This window comes from Propithecus coquereli, unplaced genomic scaffold (assembly GCF_000956105.1).
Source record: "Propithecus coquereli isolate 6110/MARCELLA unplaced genomic scaffold, Pcoq_1.0 Scaffold785, whole genome shotgun sequence".
NCBI lineage: Eukaryota > Metazoa > Chordata > Mammalia > Primates > Indriidae > Propithecus > Propithecus coquereli.
The window spans coordinates 1,542,739-1,560,078 of NW_012154007.1; the positions used below are offsets into that span (position 1 = coordinate 1,542,739).

At 55.2% G+C, this 17,340-nt stretch overlaps 1 protein-coding gene across 4 annotated transcripts in view; it reads right to left on the minus strand.

The window, feature by feature from the left end:
- The window catches only part of CRMP1 (collapsin response mediator protein 1), a 66,849-nt gene extending 50,061 nt beyond the window's left edge, over window positions 1–16,788 (minus strand). The window contains exons 1-2 of one of the 4 annotated variants that reach the window (XM_012662854.1): window positions 11,301–11,712; window positions 11,019–11,027 (exon numbers count right to left, since the gene is read on the minus strand). In XM_012662854.1, the coding sequence (XP_012518308.1) occupies window positions 11,019–11,027; window positions 11,301–11,315 (24 nt within the window). In that variant the 5' untranslated portion in view covers window positions 11,316–11,712. Of the gene's footprint in view, window positions 1–11,018; window positions 11,028–11,300; window positions 11,713–12,114; window positions 12,492–16,318 lie in introns of those variants that run through there. The other 3 variants (XM_012662853.1, XM_012662851.1, XM_012662852.1) reach the window with 3 other exon arrangements.
- Window positions 16,789–17,340: the final 552 nt, after the last annotated feature.

Consider the following 17,340-nt stretch of genomic DNA (forward strand, 5'->3'; position numbering starts at 1 on the left):
TTTCCTTCTTGGCTTCTTGGCAACTTTCTAGTCTGTCATCCTCACAGAACCAAAATAGTCGTGACATTTCACAATGGATGCACCTGGTTTCAAGTACTTTTAGGTCCTAGTGTCCCCCTTTCAATACCTTAATTCTCCCACCCCAGGAAGTTGCGGGGAGGCCAAGCAAGTCCCATGTCCCCTACATGCTCCACTAATGCAATGACTGGAACCTGGGTCAATGAGCAGGTGAGTGTCGACACAGGGTCCCAGAGGTCATGCAGATGTGCAGGAGGCTGCCCGATTCCTCAGTGGGAAGGGCAGGAAAGCTTGGGGTAACTAGATGGTCAGTCTCTTCTGAGAGACGAGAAAACCCTTCCTTTCCAAAGGGCGAGCAGCGAAATGAGCCTCAAAGTTCTGTTTTGGTAGAAATGTGCTTGTCCAAGCATAGAATGCAGGTGGAACTGCTTCCTCTTAAGACAAAGGGTATGTCGAGGTGAGTGTTCAGAGTTACTAGGCCTTTGAACCCACAGGCAGCGAGGCAGAAGCTCACGTGTGCAGCTTAGAAGTGCACAGGCTGGGCAGGCACTCCTTCACACAGCGCACAGCACGGCACCCCGGCCCGGCGGGTCCTCACGATGCCTGGCAATTGCCTGCTGAAAATTCCAGTCTACGTGTTTTTACCAAGACTTTCATTTACCAGACTTGGATGGTGCAAGTTACACTGTTAACAAACGCCCCAGGAATTTCAGTGTAGACCCTCTGGTGGGTTGTGTTACTCATTCGCAACTCCCACTGTCCCGCCCTCCATGCCCCAATGTGGGTGCAGTGAGCCCCTGCCCCACTGACTCCCTACAGCTCAGAGAGGGAGAGAGGCTGTGAGTGCACCAGTCCGAGCACGACGAGCTTTAAGAGGCAGGTGGGGCTCAGCTCTCCTTCCTGAGAGCCTACCCCACGGAAACCGCATGGGCCAAGGAACAGCAGCCCCAGAGTGAGGTGGTATGAGGAGGTGACATGAGGACCAAACAGAAGCCTGGAGACAAATCCAGCGGGGCCCAGCTAAGTGTCTACCACCCACAAACCCCGATGCAATAGGCAAATATTTGTTATCATAAGCCACTGCATTTAGGGGGTGCTTGTTATGCGGCAGCGTTGCAGCAAAGCGCATGGATACACCATCGAGGTCGTGCGCTGGGAGCCACAGGAATTGCTGCCTGAGAGGTTTCACAGCTCAAATGCTTCAGACTTTGACAACTTGGCTCCTGCCTTTAATAAATAGAGGCGCCCCCCTCCCCAGCTCCCCCAACCAGCTCCCCCACGCAGCCTCCTCACAGCAGCAAGTGCTGCCACCACGCCCGCTGCACACTCATATTGATCCACAGAAACCTTCCTGTTCGCCTTGCATTTTGCCTCAGGGGACAGCCGGACAGCCTGTCAGCCTGCGGCCCTTTGCCATAACCCAGGAAGTGGCAACCGGTATGACACTGAATCTAATTAACACACATTTGTCCTCCCCTTGCATGAGTAGGGGGCAGGGCGGCTTTTCCTCCTTCATGAATCAGAAATGCAGGTGGTCCCCATGGACTGCAGGCCCGTTTCCATGGCAACTGCAGTTATAACAGTGTGATCTGACTGACGCCTTGTCATACCTGCAGACATTCAGGAAATACTCCCAGGTGGACTGAATATCTGACTTTAAAATAACACACCCCTATCATGGCCCCAAGAGTGGGCAGGGCCTCCACACTGCCTGTGGGAGGATGATGCTAGCTATATATGCCATCTATGCCTTGGCCCGTTTTTATGTTTCCTGGTCTCTGCTTCATGCCTTATACAAAGAGATCTGAACAGAAATTCATTGCCTTAAGAACTTCACATTCCTTGAGCTCATACTAAGTGTCAGTTCTGCATTACATGGGTTTTCATTTTCAGTTCTTAGATCACCTGAAGAAGTGGGTATATTGCTAGAAATGAGGAAATCAGAGAGGTGAAGTAATCTACTCAAGGTCACACAGCTGAGAGATGGCACAGCCAGATTTGAACCTAGTTCCACCTGGCACCTCTACCACGACCACCCTCTGCCCTGGTGGTTAGCCCAGTGCAGTGTTCTCTTCACTGCACCTGGTTAATGTGTCTGAGTCTCAGTTTCCCCCTCTGTAAAATGGGGACAAGCAGCAGCAGACCACAGTGACCCATTCAGCCATTTATCAGACACATATCTCATGCCTTGCACCTCACCTGCCCTCCAACAGGACTGCTGGGAAGGTAGTCAAAAGAGGATAAGGCAGGTTAAAGGCTCTGGAAGTTGCAAGGGGTTCTCTGGGGGAAAGATATTAAATGCAGAGACCTTACTCACCTAATAAACATTGACAATGTCCCCGGCTAGCCAGCTGCCCTCATACTTACTATCTCATTCCAAGCTCATTTAACAAAGAGGCAATGCGGATGGCTGGCCAAGGACGTGGTGCAGAGGCCGGGCTGCCTGGGCTCTTATCTGGCCCCACACCTCCAAACCCCGTAATGCAGGCGAGTTTCCCATCCGTAATGCACAGGGGGAGTTTGAAAATTAAATGAATTGACACACGCATAGCACTTAGAACAGTGCCTTTTTTTTAAGTCCTTGCAACATGGGGAAATAAACAGATCTCATTAAAACACTCAGTTCCACCTGCAGCTTCTCTCTAACCTCTCTCATCCCAAACCTAACTCTTTTCTAGCTCTTGTTGCTTCTACTCTGGAAATGTTCTCCTACCTGCCTGCCGATTCCACCTCCCACTACAGCTGCCCCAGGTCAGTGCTCAATCCGTCTCCCTGCTGCCTATCTTGTCCCCTCCACACGGCAGCCAGAGCGACCTTTCTGAAACACAAATCCAACCCGGTCTCGCCTCTCCTCGAAAGCCTCCACCGGCTTCTCCTCGCAAGAAGGACGAAGCACACCCTCCTGTGCTCTCCCCGGCCTGAGCCCCGCCCTCTCTTGGCCTTGCCCCCGCACGTTCATCTACTCACACCACACTCCGGCTCCCTACACTGTACCTGCAAAGCCCCTGTGCTTTCGTCTGTGGCCTTCCTGGAGCACGGATCTCCTGCCGGAAATGCTCTGCCAGTTGGTTTCCAACTCCCGCATCGTTCAGTGTCCTGGCTGCAGGACCAGGTGGTCACTCCTGGGAGTTTCCACAACGAGAGGCCCACAGCCCTGGTCAGCCTCTGTTCATGATGCTTCATCTTCCAACCCATTTTTATGTGTTCTATTTCCTCCAGGAGACAATGAGATCCTTGACTCAACGCCAGAGATGGCAGCTTATTCCCACACTGTGCCTTAGCTGGGTGATCTTTGGCAAGATGTTTCATCTCTGTTGGCTTCAGTTTTCCCATCTATACATGGAACCCAAGTACCTGCCTCACAGGATTACTTAAGATAACATGTGAAAGCACCCAATACACTGAACACTGGCCTATAAAATCTAATATTCTCTGCCAAATGTTCTGTGTTTATGCATTTAAGGAAGCAGGAAAAGTTTCCATGCCTTTTACCAGCTTCTCAAAGGAGTCTATGGCCTTAAGAAGTCTTTAAACTAGTTTAAAAGGGGCCCAATAATTATTAACAAAGTTTTGTTTTTGATTCTTTCAGTTCTGCATGCTCAGAAATAAACTGTAGCAAGAACAAAAATAAGAGAAGAGGAAAAGAAAGGGGAAAAAAGTAAAGAAAAATCCAAACATTGCAGCTGGAAATTGTGCTAGATGATGAATAAAGAGCTGGATGGTTTGGAAGAGAAGGTCTTGGGTAACAGAGAACTACCTTCCGGGGCCTCTGGGCATGGCAGCGTGCACGGCAAAGGGACTGGGGAAGACTCTGAGGGCAAACGCAGAGTAGGAGGCAGTTCTCACTCCACATAAAGCAGAGCTTTCCGGCAAGAGAGCTGTGCAAGAGTAAGGCAGGCTGCCGTGCGAAGTGGCACTCTGTGCACGGGGGGGAGGCAAGGAGAGGCATCCGTCCCCCCGCACAAGAGGGGAGAAGCGTGGGGGCAGAGGAGAAGCAATGGACATTCTTTCCTGCCTCCTCAAATGCACAAACAGGCAAGTTTTACATAATTTAGAAGGTTCCCTTCAACGTTTATGTTATAGAATCAAATATTTGCTGAGAATTTATTAGAGCGTAAGCCCTAAGGGTCTAGGGTTATGGTAGGATACAAAGTATGTGGCACCATATTTAATAATTTGGGGACAGATACAAAGTTTCCTCAAACAGCCACCTGTTCGCTCTATGCAGTTCTGTGTCAGATCCAATGAGACTTGCTGTGGGATGGACCCCAAGACCCGACACCAGGTCACTGTTCAGGGAGGCCCTGGGGAAAAGGAAGATGTGCACCATGACGATCCAGCTCGTGCGTGGAAAGCTCCTGTCGTAAAAGCTTACTCTTCAGTGTGAAATGCAGTGAAGCCCCATTATCAAACCAGATCCTTCTCCCCACTGTCGAACTACCACCACAGAAGCTCCTTGTTCCTTTGCAATCCAAAGTTCCTTCATGCTACCTTCATCTCCCTCTGGGTGGAAACTGCCTTAGTGCTAAATCCACAGATAGGGTATTTGTTAAGGAACACTAAATGCAGTTGTGGCTAAAACTTTACCCTTCTTTTGTTGTTGTTGTTGTTGTTGTTGAGACAGAGTCGCAATCTTTCACCCTGGCTAGAGTGCAGTGGCATCATCATAGTTCACTGCGGCCTCAAATTCCTGGGCTCAAGCGATCCTCCTGCTTCAGCCTCCCAAGCAGCTGGGACTACAGGCATGTGCCACGACACCCAGCTAATTTTTCTATTTTTAGTAGAGACAGGGCTCTTGCTCTTCCTCAGGCTGGACTCCTGACCTCAAGCGATCCTCCTGCCTGGGCCTCCCAGAGTGCTAGGATTACGGGCGGGAGCCACCTCGCCCAGCCCTGAAATCTCATTCATCAAAGAATCACAGTTTACAATCTGGGCTTCGTTTGCTCACCCACACAGTGTGGAGTCCCTGCCATGAATCACCAGTGTGCAAGAGTGCTCCTGAGATGCTTAGAAGAACCAGACGTTGTCCCAGTTCTCCAGGTACTCATGGCCAAGTGGAGCAGATGGACATGAGTGACGAAGCCACATTTCTGAGGAGGGAGCACTCACAGTACCCAGCCCCAGAAGGACAGAGCCTCCATAGAGAACGGGCACAGCTGCTGCAAAGGCAGAGGGCCAAAGAGGGTGAGCCTGGTCGAAGAGAATGTTCTAGATCCCTGGGACACACACCCAGGGAAGGAGTAGGGAGCTACAACCTCCTATGTCCACAGACATTTCCTCCTTTTAGCTTCTTGCTTCGTTTTCTAGAAGCTTCTCTAGGAAGCATCCCAGACCCCACTGCAGTTCCCAAGCCACCAGCACCAATTCAGAGCTGTCTTTTCTCAGAGCAAAGTCAGGAATTGGTCATCACACCTCTCTAGGGCACTGGTTCTCAACTTTACTATGTTCAGGACATACACACAAACAGTATAAAAATTTTCGGCATTGTGGAAGGAATTAAAGACCTAAAATAAGTCTGCAACCATTACCATGCCATCCTACTACAGTGAGACAGACTCACGGGACCTGACAGCTGCTAACAGCTCACTTACTCTTCAGCACCACGGCGCTGTCCACGCCCTGACCAAGTTCTCTCTCACATGCTCACAGGGCAAAGTCCTCTGATGTTCCCTTTCCAGGGCACGAGGTACCTTTTTTCACAGCAAATCAGAGTCTGTTCAACACCTCTCTGCTTCTAAGTGCTCATGGCTCCACCTCAGAGATGTTACCAGAATAATTTGTAGATTTGGTTGTAGCAAACACAAACTTCAGATGCTGATCAAAATTTAGCAGCACAGCTGCAGAGGGTTTTCTCAGTACACCACTGTGCTCACAGCGTATGGGCTGAGAATCACTGGTTGCTGGAATATCCTGCATTTTCCTATCTCCTACCAATGCCTCTTGTACATGGGACCCTAATGTCTACCTCTGGCTCTCACCTCTCACCCCCATTCAGTCTACTCCTAATTGCCCATTGAGACACCTCTTCAGAGCCTGTTCCCAACTCCAGTTCAACCTAAGAACCAATGCTGGGCCTTTTCTTCCAAACTCAACCCCTATGCTTCCTGCCCACTTCATCATCAGCTGCAACAGGTGTTTACTAGCATCTCTTACATGCCAGAACTGTCACATTTAATCCTCATATCCCCTCCAGAATGACTGGCTTTGAGCTTCTCCCCATTGATTTAGGGTTTGATAATGACTTGCTTTGGCCAGTACACTATGGCAGATGTGAAATATGCCGAATTTGAGCAGAAGTTCTTAAAGACACTGCAAGTTGCTGCCAGTCTCTTGTGCATTTCTGCTCCTCCAGTCTGGATCTCAAAATAAGGACAAACACTGAGCAGACCCACCATCCACCAGCAGCTAGGGGCAAAGTTACAGCCACCCCACAGCTCTCATGTGTTATGAGCAAAAGTAAGGACATGTTGTTGAGACCTTGAGGCTGTGTGCTATGGAGCAAAGCTGAGTAAAGCACCATCCCACAGCAACAATCGCAACAGTAACCCACACTACATTTACTAGAGGCAGGTGCTATTCCAAGCATCTGACATATATTAAGTCATTTAATTCTCAGGGGGAAAAACCCTATGAAATATTATTATTGCCATTTTATGAATGTAAATTTGTACAGAGAAAATTGATACACAGAAAGAATAAGTGACCTGCCCAAATTACACAGCTAGCAAGCGAAACAGCCAGGATTCAAACCCACACGGTCTGACTTCAGAATCTACATTCTCGCATGCTGCTTTCATCATACCACCCTCCCAGCTCAGGAACTTCCAGTAGTATCCTATTGCCCATAGAAGAAAGTCAAGAGTATCCGATAGCTTGGAACTGAATTATCTAATCTAACTCTTTCACCGTAAAGAAAAGGAATCTAAGGCCCAAGAGAAAAAGTGAGTTGCTCAAGATCAAACAACTCCTTAGTATCTGAGCCACACTTGAACTCCTGTGTCATTTCCATCACTTTGAGTGCATGCTGCCTGACTTCCAAAGCCTTATGGAGTCCTCCCCCACAGCCTCACCCATTCAGATTTGGTTCCCATTCCTCATCCTCTGATCTCGCTGAGTGTAGCACTCCTTACTCTCTTCCGACCAGATCCATCCCAGCCCAGGCCTCCTCCATGCTATTCCACCTGGAGTGCAAGTTCTCCCTTTCGCTCCTAGCTTGGGCCATCCTCCAAACTGCAAGAAGCCACCTCTCGTTGCTTCTGCTGATGCTGAGTCCTCTCTCTTCTGAACTCCTCTGACACCTGTGCTCTGTTCCACAGCTCAGCCTTAGCCTTTCTTCAGGTGTTTCATCCACTTTGTCCTTCAGATGGCAAGGTCATTAAGGTCAGGGATCATCCTGTGTGTGTGTGTATGTTTTAACGTGTACACACTTTACCTGCCCATCACACCTGCTGGTTAGCTGCCGTTCTGAATTTTCATTTCCCCAAAGATAGAGCATGAGTTTAGAGAAAGGAACTATGATCTGCTGGACACTGACTATGTGCCAAGCTCGCTCATGTATGTCATATCGTGAGTGTGCGTGTTCTGTATATTCAGTCTTAGCCGAGTTCATTGCATGAAACGGGCCTTCATGCTTAAGGTGACATAGTTATGGCAGTATCACTCTGAGACTTTTTCTAAGAATATGATATGAGCAAAATAATTTTTTCCCTAAGAATATGGTCCCCTTCTCCTTCTCTGATCATGGCCTCGACATCACTGAGGCTGTTTGCTTCCCTGCCCCAGGTGACAGCAGCTCAATGTTAGTGTCAGATGTCCAACTGCAGCCACTCCAGCATCCTGATCACTCGCATGTTTGTTCTCTGTCCTTCCTAGAGCCTCGGTCCTGGTGTTTGACTTCCACCTGATTTCACTACAAGTGTGACAAATCACTGTAGGCATCTCAAATCCTTTGTGCAGAAAGGCAGAGAATAAACTGAAAATTTACAGATTGTCCAAATGTCACTCTTGGGAAGAAATGTAACAGGCCTCACACATTTTTTTGCGTACTTGCACTTTAGAGTAACTCATTCAGCCTGATGTGATCTTTACTTAATCTGTCTTCCCTGATTACCTTCACTGTTTGATCGAACACACACAAACACATTTACGCACCAAAGACACACTCACACATACATATACACACACAATTAGACACACACACAGTGATTTTCCTAACAGGCAGACGCACCCATCTACCCTCCCCATTTGAATGTGAGCTCTCCTTCCTCCCCACGCCAGTGCAAGAACCTTACAAGCCACTAAATCTCTCAGTTTACCCTTTGGGAAACAGGGTGATATATCTCGGCTGCCTTCCTCGCTGTTCTAAGAACCGAGAGGTAATGGCAATCATGCTGGATGCCTGGACTAAAGCAAACACACATGATCAGCATTCATGAAGTCTTATTTTTAATAATCATAATTCGTAACCATCGTGGCGGACACCCTTGACATTCCCCCACGATTAGGCAGACCTCTCCCTTCAGTGGCTCTATTTGGAGCCACCAGGGCCATGAAGCCATGTGCCTTTGTCTGCTGAGAGCCACACCCAGGATGCTCTACTCACTTAACCGCTGCAGTGGGCATAAGCAGCAGCTTCAGCTGAGTTAATCCCCGGCTGTGCCATTCATTAAGGAAAAAAAAAAGCCACGCATGAAAGAGAGCTTTATAAATATTTTAAACAATCCTTGGGGGCAGAAGCTAAGTGTTTCCGCATTTTCCCTCTTCCTTCTCTAGCAGGCTACTCTATCATCTCAGGAACCGGCTGAGATGGAGAAAAGAGGGAAAGATACTACCACACAATCAACACGAGTAGAACATCTTTCTAATTCAGCCTCCCTGCCTTTGTCCACCCTACTCCCCAGCCTGTCAAGCTCTTCGCCTCCCCCTCCCGACTCTAATTCCCCTCTCCAGTCTCTGAATTCACTGGCAAAGCAGGGTCCTTTATCCCCATTGTGCAGATGAGACACCCAGGGCTCAGAGTGAACCAGCAGCCAGCAGGTGGGAGGCAGGGGATGCAGCTGAGAGCTGGACCTGCTACCCCCGTACTTCTTCCCATGGACCACATCTTTTTCTTTCTTTTTGAGACAGAGTCTCACTCTGTCACCCAGGCTGGAGTGCAGTGGCATCGTCATAGCTCACTGTAGCCTCGAACTCCTGGACTCAAGCAATCTCCTGCCTCAGCCTCCCAAGTAGCTGGGATTATTGGTGCGCACCACCACAGCAGGCTAATTTTAAAATTTTTTGTAGAGATGGAGTCTCACTACATTGCCCAGGCTGGTCTCAAACTCTTCAGCTCAAGCAATCCTACCACCTTGGCCTTCCAAAGTGTTGGGATTACAGGTGGGAGCAACTGTGTCCAGCCCTTGATTTTTTTTCAAGCCCCTAGATCTCTCCACAGGCTACACACACCATGGCTGCCAAAATCACCTTGGCCATCTACAGGAACTGCTCTATCTGCTCAGTGATGCTGCCCTTGGAGGCAGAGGGTGAGCGCTCCTGATACAAACTTTCCTTCAGTTTCTCCGACATGCCAAATCCTTTGCCTCTGGGCCTCCACAGGCCACAGGAAGAACCCCACCTTCCTGCCTGTCCCCTCTGCTCCCCCCCACCCAGGTCTAGTCTTAGTGTCCCTGATGGGGTCTCCTCCAGCCCCTGTGCCTCCCTTAGGATACTCATTACACTACGCTTTACTGCCATTTCAGGCTGATGTCAGCTTGGCTGAGGTCTGGGAGAGCAGGGGAAGCCCACCCATCTCCTTCCCACATCCCCCAGCGCCCGGCACGGCCTGGGCTGACTGTTAGTAACAACTTATCACATGACTGCCATGGACCAGGTTAAGGTGGAGCATTTGGAAAGCCGCAATGCCCACTCGTTTGTTTCATGACATTTGAGGGAAGGGTTTGGTTTCGTCACAACATGTGCATTACTAGCACAAGGTCCTCAAGAAGTTGAAGGGTCCTGCAAAGAGGCTCCACAGGCCTAGCCTCTCTGGTTCATTGTTTTCTCCTTCAAACCACAATCTTCCTGGGCCAAATGATCCACATCCCTCCTCAAGGGCCTCTCTCCTAAGAGCTAAGCATCACTTTCAGCATCTGTCCTCTCCATGCTCACTGCAACCACCCTCTGAGGCTGTAGGAACAACCCCACTGATTTTCCTGTACCCACAAGGTGACCAACTGCTTTAGAGGAAGGACTAAAGCAGCCAGACCGGCCAGTGGTTCTGTAGCCCTTACGCTGTGCCTGGTGCACAGTGGACGCCTGGCCAGGGTCTTCTGGGATGCTCAAGAGTCCCATGTAGCGGCCCACCGGGATATCAGAAGACTGAGATTCAGACTAGACAGTTCACCCCCACCCCAGAGGGCCACAGCTGGAAGGCAGGGAAACCACTTGGGCCCGGCAGACTGACAGTTCAGCTCCCAGGGCAGCATCCCACAGACCTGCCTCAAAGACCATCCTGTTAAGCTTCTGCCCTAGAGACTCGGGAGCTGAGAGAGGCAGAGACCTACCACGGGCACACAACCACAAAGGCACCCAGGGCTCCTAGCTTATTGTATCACCCCACATCCATCATCTGCCTCAGTTTCCCTGGGGGGCAGGGCTAGAGGGTCTCAAAGCAGGGACCTGCTCAGAATGACATGGCCCAATTTTTTCCCCTCATTGCCTAGCCTGGGGCAACCATATGCCTTCCATTGACTCTTTGCCAACTACAGTGTTTATGAATTGGCCACTTACACCTCTGTGTCCCAGAGGACAGAGATTAGGGATAGTAAAGAGGTGGTCCCCACCCTCAGAAGTCACACCTCTGGGTGGGAACTCAGCAGAGCCTGCTGGCAAGAGCTGAAGCTGGGTCAGGAGGGATTTTCTAACTCAAGACTCAACCTAGAGTTTGGGGTGGATGCAGGGCAGTCTCACACTGGCTGTGATTCCAGCCTATGTGCCAGCCCTGGGAGCTCTACAGGGACAAGGCCTCCCTCCAGGGACTGTTGCCAGGATTCAATAAGACAAGGTCTACAATCCACTGCGAAGCCACTGGGCAGCCTAGTGGAAAACGCCAGCTCCTGCCCCCTACCTAAGGCTGCCATTTGGCAGGTGCCCCAGGGCTGTCCCTGAGCCTGAATTCTGCAAACATGATAAGCATCCTGGGTCTCCTGTCCTCCAACCTCAGGAGTCCCCCTGGAGAACTCTGCTTGCCCAGAAGCCTGCCTACCACCCCGACTGCTCCTGTACTACCACCCCAGGCCCACAGGCCTGGTCCCCATCCCTCAGCAATGCTCTGGCTCCACTCTGATGCCAGGCAGGGAGTGGGGTGGAGGAGCCAGCTCCTGGCCGCTGGGCCCTCAGCTCCCCACCTCCTAGACAAAGCGTAAAGACCCGGGTTCCTTTGTTTCCGGCCACACCCAGGGACACAGCCAGACTGCTCAGCACCAACCACCGTCCCACCCTCCAGCCGCCCAGCCTCAGCAGCGTTAACCCTTTGGGGGCCGCAGCCGCCAGTGTCACCCCATAAGGTTATTTTTAGCTGCGGTGAGGGCGGGAGCCGGGCTTCCATCATGGCGCTGTCTCCGGACTTCCACTCCCCCAGCACCGGCGGCCGTGGGGAGCGGTGCTTGGTCTTTTTTCCTTCCTCTGGTGGGGAGGACCCGGCTGCCAGGGGCAAGCGCGGGACAGAGCCGGGACAGCGCGCGGGGGCCTCAGCTCATCCTCCCCGTGCTGGCGCGAGGGTTGGGGAGGGGGTTCGGACCCCGTGCCCCTCCCTCTTTTGTTCAGCTCCGCATCCTCCGCGTCCACGCCATCCTCCGGCACATCCCGTGGGGGAGGGTCTGCAAGCCCGCAGGGAGAGGGACGCGAGGCTCCAGCCCCGCCCCGCCATGAGGGGCTCCCCCACCACTGTCCCCAGGGACTGGGGGGAGGGGGCTGAAATGCCGAGACCGGCCCCGCCCCACCCGTGGCGACGCAGGAAGCCTTGGGGGCCGCCCCCGCCGTCCCCCAACGGATCTGGACCCTGACGGCGACCACCCCCAGCCCACAAAGAAGGGCGGCGGGGCGGGGGCGGCTTACCGTGATGTGCGGAATGCTCTTCTTGCCCTGGTAAGACATGGCCCTCTCGGGTGCCCTGGGCCCGGCCGCGGGACCTGCGGGCTGTCTGACTCGCTCGGGCTCTCGCGGCCCGCTCCCCACGGGCGTAGCGACAAAGGCCCGGGAGGGCTGGAGAGAGGGACAGAGGCTCGGCTCCCGCGGCTGCCCTCGCGCTGCCCGGCTGCTCGGCCCGCCGCCGCTCGCTGCCAGCACCGCCCGGCTCGGCGCGGAGGGCGGGAGGAGGAGGGAGCGGCGAGGGCGGGGGAGGGGGCTGCAGGCCCACAGCTCCTCCCGGCGGCGCGGAGCGGAGCCCGATTCGCCCCTCTAGGCTCGAACCAGGAAGCGCTTCCCTCCCGATCCCCACCCCGCCCCCGCCGCACCGCCCAGCCCCGCCGCCCCCCGCCCGCGCGCACGCCCTCGGCGGCCGGCCTCGCTCTCGCGATGGGGCGGGCGGTGGGCAGGTTCTCCCCAAAGACCCAGGCGGCCTGCGGGCGGGCAGGGCCACAGGTGTGCGGCACGGCATCTGGGCGCCTCCCGGAGCATCTGCGCTGGGGGACGGGGTGTGGGCCGGGTGCCGAGGACCGGCCCAAGCTGCCAAGAGCGTTCTTGGCCCTCCAGGATCGCGCCCAACGGCCACCCCCTCCTGGCTCTTGTTCCCCGGCCTCCGTTTGTCCATCCCCCGGCCTCCCCGGAATGGACCAAGCACGTTTCCATTCCGACTCCAAGCGTTTATTCGCGCTGTACGCGCTCCTTCAATAGCCTGCCCCGGACAAAAGGTTACCCATCCTCCCAGCCCCATCTCTAATGCCTTCTCCTCTATGCGGCCTCTCCTTGCCACCCTTCCATCCCATCAGGAACCAGCCTTCCCAGAGGGTGTCTAAGGAGGAGCCTCTCTGCGGGAGGAGGGAACAGCAGGGACAGCAGAGAGAGGCCCCAGTCAACGCTGACCTGCTCTACCCCCTGCAGCTGCTCCCTCACCACATGGCAGCCTGGCATTGGGGCCACCAGGTCACCCCATAGACTTGCCTACTGGACAGGGAGTGCTTGGAGGGGTAGACCATTGGTACCAAAGTCTCCACAGCCTCTGGGGACAGGTGTGGCCTCAGGAGGAGAAAGGAGACACCCCTCCCTCCCAGCAGAGTGGACACCAGCCCCAGGACCCAGATGTTGCCCAGAGAGAGGTGGGCAGGAAGCCAGGTCACAGCTTGACAGACTTCATAACAGGGAAAGATAGAAAAGGGAGGAAAGTGGGGAGCCCCAGCAGGACACCTGAGCACTGGACAGGTGGCCCAAGTCACCAGGCAGAATAAAACGCCAGCATCCTCTATGCCTTCTCTGCTCAGTTTCTGCCTGTGAAATCCCAACTCACAAGCCCTATAAAACGACCCATCTTTTCTACTTTCAGGTTACCAGCCAGAGGAAGGGTGGGCTGGGCAGAATCCCAGCTGCGGCCTGGAGCCACGGAGGCCAGCCCCCTAGTCCCTGGCAGGAGGCCAGAGATACCCAGGCCTTAAAACGAGGTGGGGTTGGCTCACAGAGAAGTAGCAGCTCATAGTATTCCAGGAACCTGGGCCATAATTTCCCCATTTTACAGATGGGAAATTGAGGCTTACAGAGGTAACGTGACGTACCCCAGGTACAAAGCTCATCAGCTGCAGCAGAGCAGCATCCGGAAGGCAGGCTCGGCACACCTGCCCAGCGTTCATTCCCTACTTTCATTCATTAAGCCCTGGCTCTGAGCTGTGTCCTAAATCCTGTCAATGACCGGGAACTGCGGGTGGAGACACTCCTCCCTCCCCCGACTCAGACTCCACGTTCCCTTCCGCAGCGTTGTTACGTCCTAGGTTCCACGCCTCAGGGCGTTCCCGGGGTCGGTCGGGAGATCTAGGCAGAGGAGCTCCAGCTATGGGGCCGAGACCACGTGCGTATCGGGGAGGAGCACCCGCCTGCGACCGGCCAAACAGATCGCTGCTCCCAAGCAGACTTCGCCAGTACAAAGCGCCGCGGCCGCTCAGCCGCTAGCAGCGGCAAGCGTTGCGCCTGCGCCGCGGAAAATCCTGCAGCCTCCCAGGAAGGAACCTCGCGGGCGGGGGAAGGGCCGGGCACCTGACGCAAAGCGCTGGAGCGGTGAGGCCCGCCCCAGAGCCTGAGCCCGCTGTAACCCAAGCGCCACGGCCGCTCGGTCCGCAGAAAGTAAAACGCTCCCTCCAGGGAGACCAAGAGCCTCTCCGCTCCGCAGTCCCGAACCGCGAGTGCTTTCCGAGCCCTCGGTGCTCCGCCTTTTGTCCGGTCCCTGAGAAGCTATGGAGAAAGGGCAGAGGGGCCACGGAGGCGAGAGGAAGGAGAAGGGTACAGGAGCGCGAGAGGTGAGGCGACCAGCGTCCCCAAGCGCCAAGGCGCGGCTGCCAGGACGGCCTAGGCTGACCCCGGCGCCGGTGTTGACGTTTATGACATTGACTGCAGCTCCAGCAGGGACTCGCTTAGGGACAGCTCTGGGCTCTGCACAAAGCGCTAGTTCCTCCCCGACTCTCCACTACGCATTGCGGGAGGCTAGGGGATGGTGGCCGCCCCCCATGTCACAGATGGAGAAGCTGAGGCTCCAGGAGGCCAAGCGCCTTGGCTGGAACCCGGTTCCCTGGTTCTGGCCCTGGCTTCTCTGACCGAGGCCCTGAAGCCTCCCAGTCGGGCTTGGGAGTTTAGCTCCCAAGTGAAGTCGGACCACCAAGAAAGGGGATGGGTAGGAGGAGCTAAAGAAGAGGGGGGAAGAGGCGACTGCCCTCTCACCATCTTCCTCCCTCACTACCACCCCCACCGCACACACCCGTGCGGTAGACGTCCCCACCGCAGGCGACAGGTTCAGGACCACGGAGAGCTCCCGAGCCACAGAAAGAGACACCGGCGATGGGACAAGGGCAGGAGGAGATCACTACTGCGTCTACCAGTCCCCAGCTCCTATTCCTCCAGGAAGCCCTCCCAGATTTCTGTCTGGGTCAATCTCTGCCTCTCTCCGGGCTCACTTCCTGTCTCTCATAGCTTTTAAGGGGGGAATGGTGAATTAAAATGATAATGATAATAATAAAAGTCAATAACAAACATTTATTGAATGCTCACTGCCTACCGGAATTAAATGATTTAATTCTCACAATGAATCTGTCGCTCACCCTAGCCTGGGGAATTTCTGGAGGGTGGAGCGAGGTAGCTGAGCCAGAGACTGGCTCCCTGGGGCCTGGCACCTAGCAGCGCTCAGGCACGGGGTCCTGGACCACGCCGACAGCTCCCCGCCATTGCCATCGGGTGCTCGGTTTTCCAAGCACCGGGCTCTGCCTCTCGCCCATCCATCCAGAGGCTATGCTGTCTATCCACCGTCTTCCCCCGTTCCCTGGGGACCTCTAGCTGGAGGGAGAAGACCCACAGGGCCTACATCCTGGTGTTCCCTCCCCTAACAACCTCCCCTTTCAGGAGGAAAATAACCCCCAGTCTGGGGGCTAGAGACCCCAGTTCAGATACCAGCTCTACCTCCCGCTTGCTCTGTGAAGTGGGCACAGTGGTGTCGTGCCGTGGGACTCGGGAGTAGCCCTTGGCAACAGCGCCGCTTGGGCGGGGGTACCGGTTCTAACTGCCAGATGACCTCAATCTGCAACCACATTTTTCCCCCAGAAAGCATGAGGATCCCTCAGGAAAAATGCTCCTTCCAGCTTGAAGCCGCAGACGGTTCGCTGAGCCTCTCCCAGCGCCGGGTACATATTAGGTGCTCTATAATTACTGTCGAGTAAGTGAATAGATGAATGGACGAATACGGAGCGGAGCTCTCGTTCTTTGCACAAAACAGAATGAGGAGCCCTGGGTTAGATTCATCCCAGAGGTCCCTTCGCGTTTTAAGGGTCCATGCGGCAGCCTTAGCCAACTTACTTCCCCTCTCACAACCTCGCTCTCCCTTTCTGCAGAAGAGGAGCTGGGACGGGACCTCAGAGGCCCCTTCGGAGTCTCACGGACTGTGCGGGCCAACCCTGACCCAGTCGCACAACCTCCTGTACGATGAGGTGGGGGAGGGGCCGTTCCGCGGCTCTCCCAAGCCTGGTGGCAGCGACCCCAGCACTACTGCCTGGGCACTGCCCTGGGCAGTCCCCGCCCAGGGTCCTCGAGGGCCCCGCCCCCCACGTCCGGCCCAAGCGCGCCCCGAGGGTACCTGGCCATTGTCCCGGCCGAGTGGCAGGTCGCGGGGCGCAGGGCAGCGGATGTGCAGCGCCGGCGGCCGCTCGTCGCGCTCGCCTGGTGAGCTGACCGCAGAGCCCGAGGGCTCGCTCACGTCGCTGGCCGTGTCCTCGCTGCCGCCGGGTCCCGGCAGGCCGACCGCGTCGGGCCGGCCAGCACTGCGCGGCGTGCGCGCCGAGCCGCGGCGGCCCACGCTGTATGCGTCGAAGTCAATGGTCTTGTTCTCGTAGGCGCCCTCCACCGCGGCGAACATGCCGCCGTACTTCTGGCGCGGGGTCTGCGCCGCGCTGCCCGGCCGCGCCAGGTACACCGGCAGGTCGTCCTCCGTGTTCCACGCGCGCCGCCGGTCCGCCATCCCGGTCCAAGGCCGGCCGCCCGCCCGCGGCCCTCGCCACCGCCGTGCGCCGCGCTCCGCGCCTCGGTGCCGGCCCGAGGCGGCCCTGGCGCGACTGCGGCCCGCGGAGGGGAGAGGCGGGCTGGGCGCGCGCCGGGGCGGGGCCGGGGCGGGGCCTCCGGGCGGCTGCGGGCTAGCGCAATGGCCGGCTACAAAGGACCGGGAGGCGGGGACCGTGGCTGGGGCGGGGAGCGACGGTGACGTGCTGGAGCCGCAGCGCGGAGGGCGGGCGGCAGAACCGCAGTGCCCTCTCCGCACCCCCACTCCCCGCCCCCCGGCGGAGTGCAGGGCGCGAGAAGAGCGAGCGGCACACACGTGCACACACTCTGGAGGCACACACCGGTTCATGCCCTCACACCAAATACACCAAACACGTGAGAAATGCACAACCGTGCTGGTGCACACACAAGACTCAATTACACACACGTTCCCGAGACTCAGGCTCGTTTACGAACACCATAGACAATTTTGCACACACATACCCATAGATGCTTGTACACATTCTAAGTTCAGTACACACACACCGGAAACTCTCATTGTCACACAACAACATGCATACACAGCATCGCACCAAGACTAATTGCACAACCAAGAGACACACA